Genomic DNA, 278 nt, shown 5'->3' with positions numbered 1-278 from the left:
CTCGCTCCTTGATGAGTCTCCTCGCGGGACAGTGTCTGAACTCTGTCCCTCTCAAGCCTGCCACATTATGGCATGCACACCCACACTTGTTATTAACCCCGTCCGATGATGATTTACCTCCCAATCGAACGTGTTTTTGAAGAATGAAGCGGATATTGCCATAGACTGAGATACTTTATCAGATGCATTTGTGCTGCTCGAATTTGCGTTTGTCCTACCTCTAGTGATGATTGGTCAATTCTTCAAGTTCGTGCTGCTAGCTGCAGATTCCTGTGTTA

The 278-nt window shown here is 46.4% G+C and overlaps 1 protein-coding gene across 1 annotated transcript in view; it reads left to right on the top strand.

Annotated features, from left to right (window-relative positions):
* The first annotated feature begins 226 nt into the window (after positions 1-226).
* LOC119593923 overlaps positions 227-278 on the top strand; it is a 16,302-nt gene continuing 16,250 nt past the window's right edge. Inside the window, 1 exon segment of the mRNA XM_037942940.1 lies at positions 227-274. Coding sequence (XP_037798868.1) covers positions 227-274 — 48 coding nt within the window.

The sequence above is a fragment of the Penaeus monodon genome, chromosome 33, assembly GCF_015228065.2.
Source record: "Penaeus monodon isolate SGIC_2016 chromosome 33, NSTDA_Pmon_1, whole genome shotgun sequence".
NCBI classification, from domain to species: Eukaryota; Metazoa; Arthropoda; class Malacostraca; order Decapoda; family Penaeidae; genus Penaeus; species Penaeus monodon.
The sequence above is the reverse complement of the archived record's forward strand: the minus strand, read 5'-3'. Positions and strand labels throughout refer to the sequence as shown.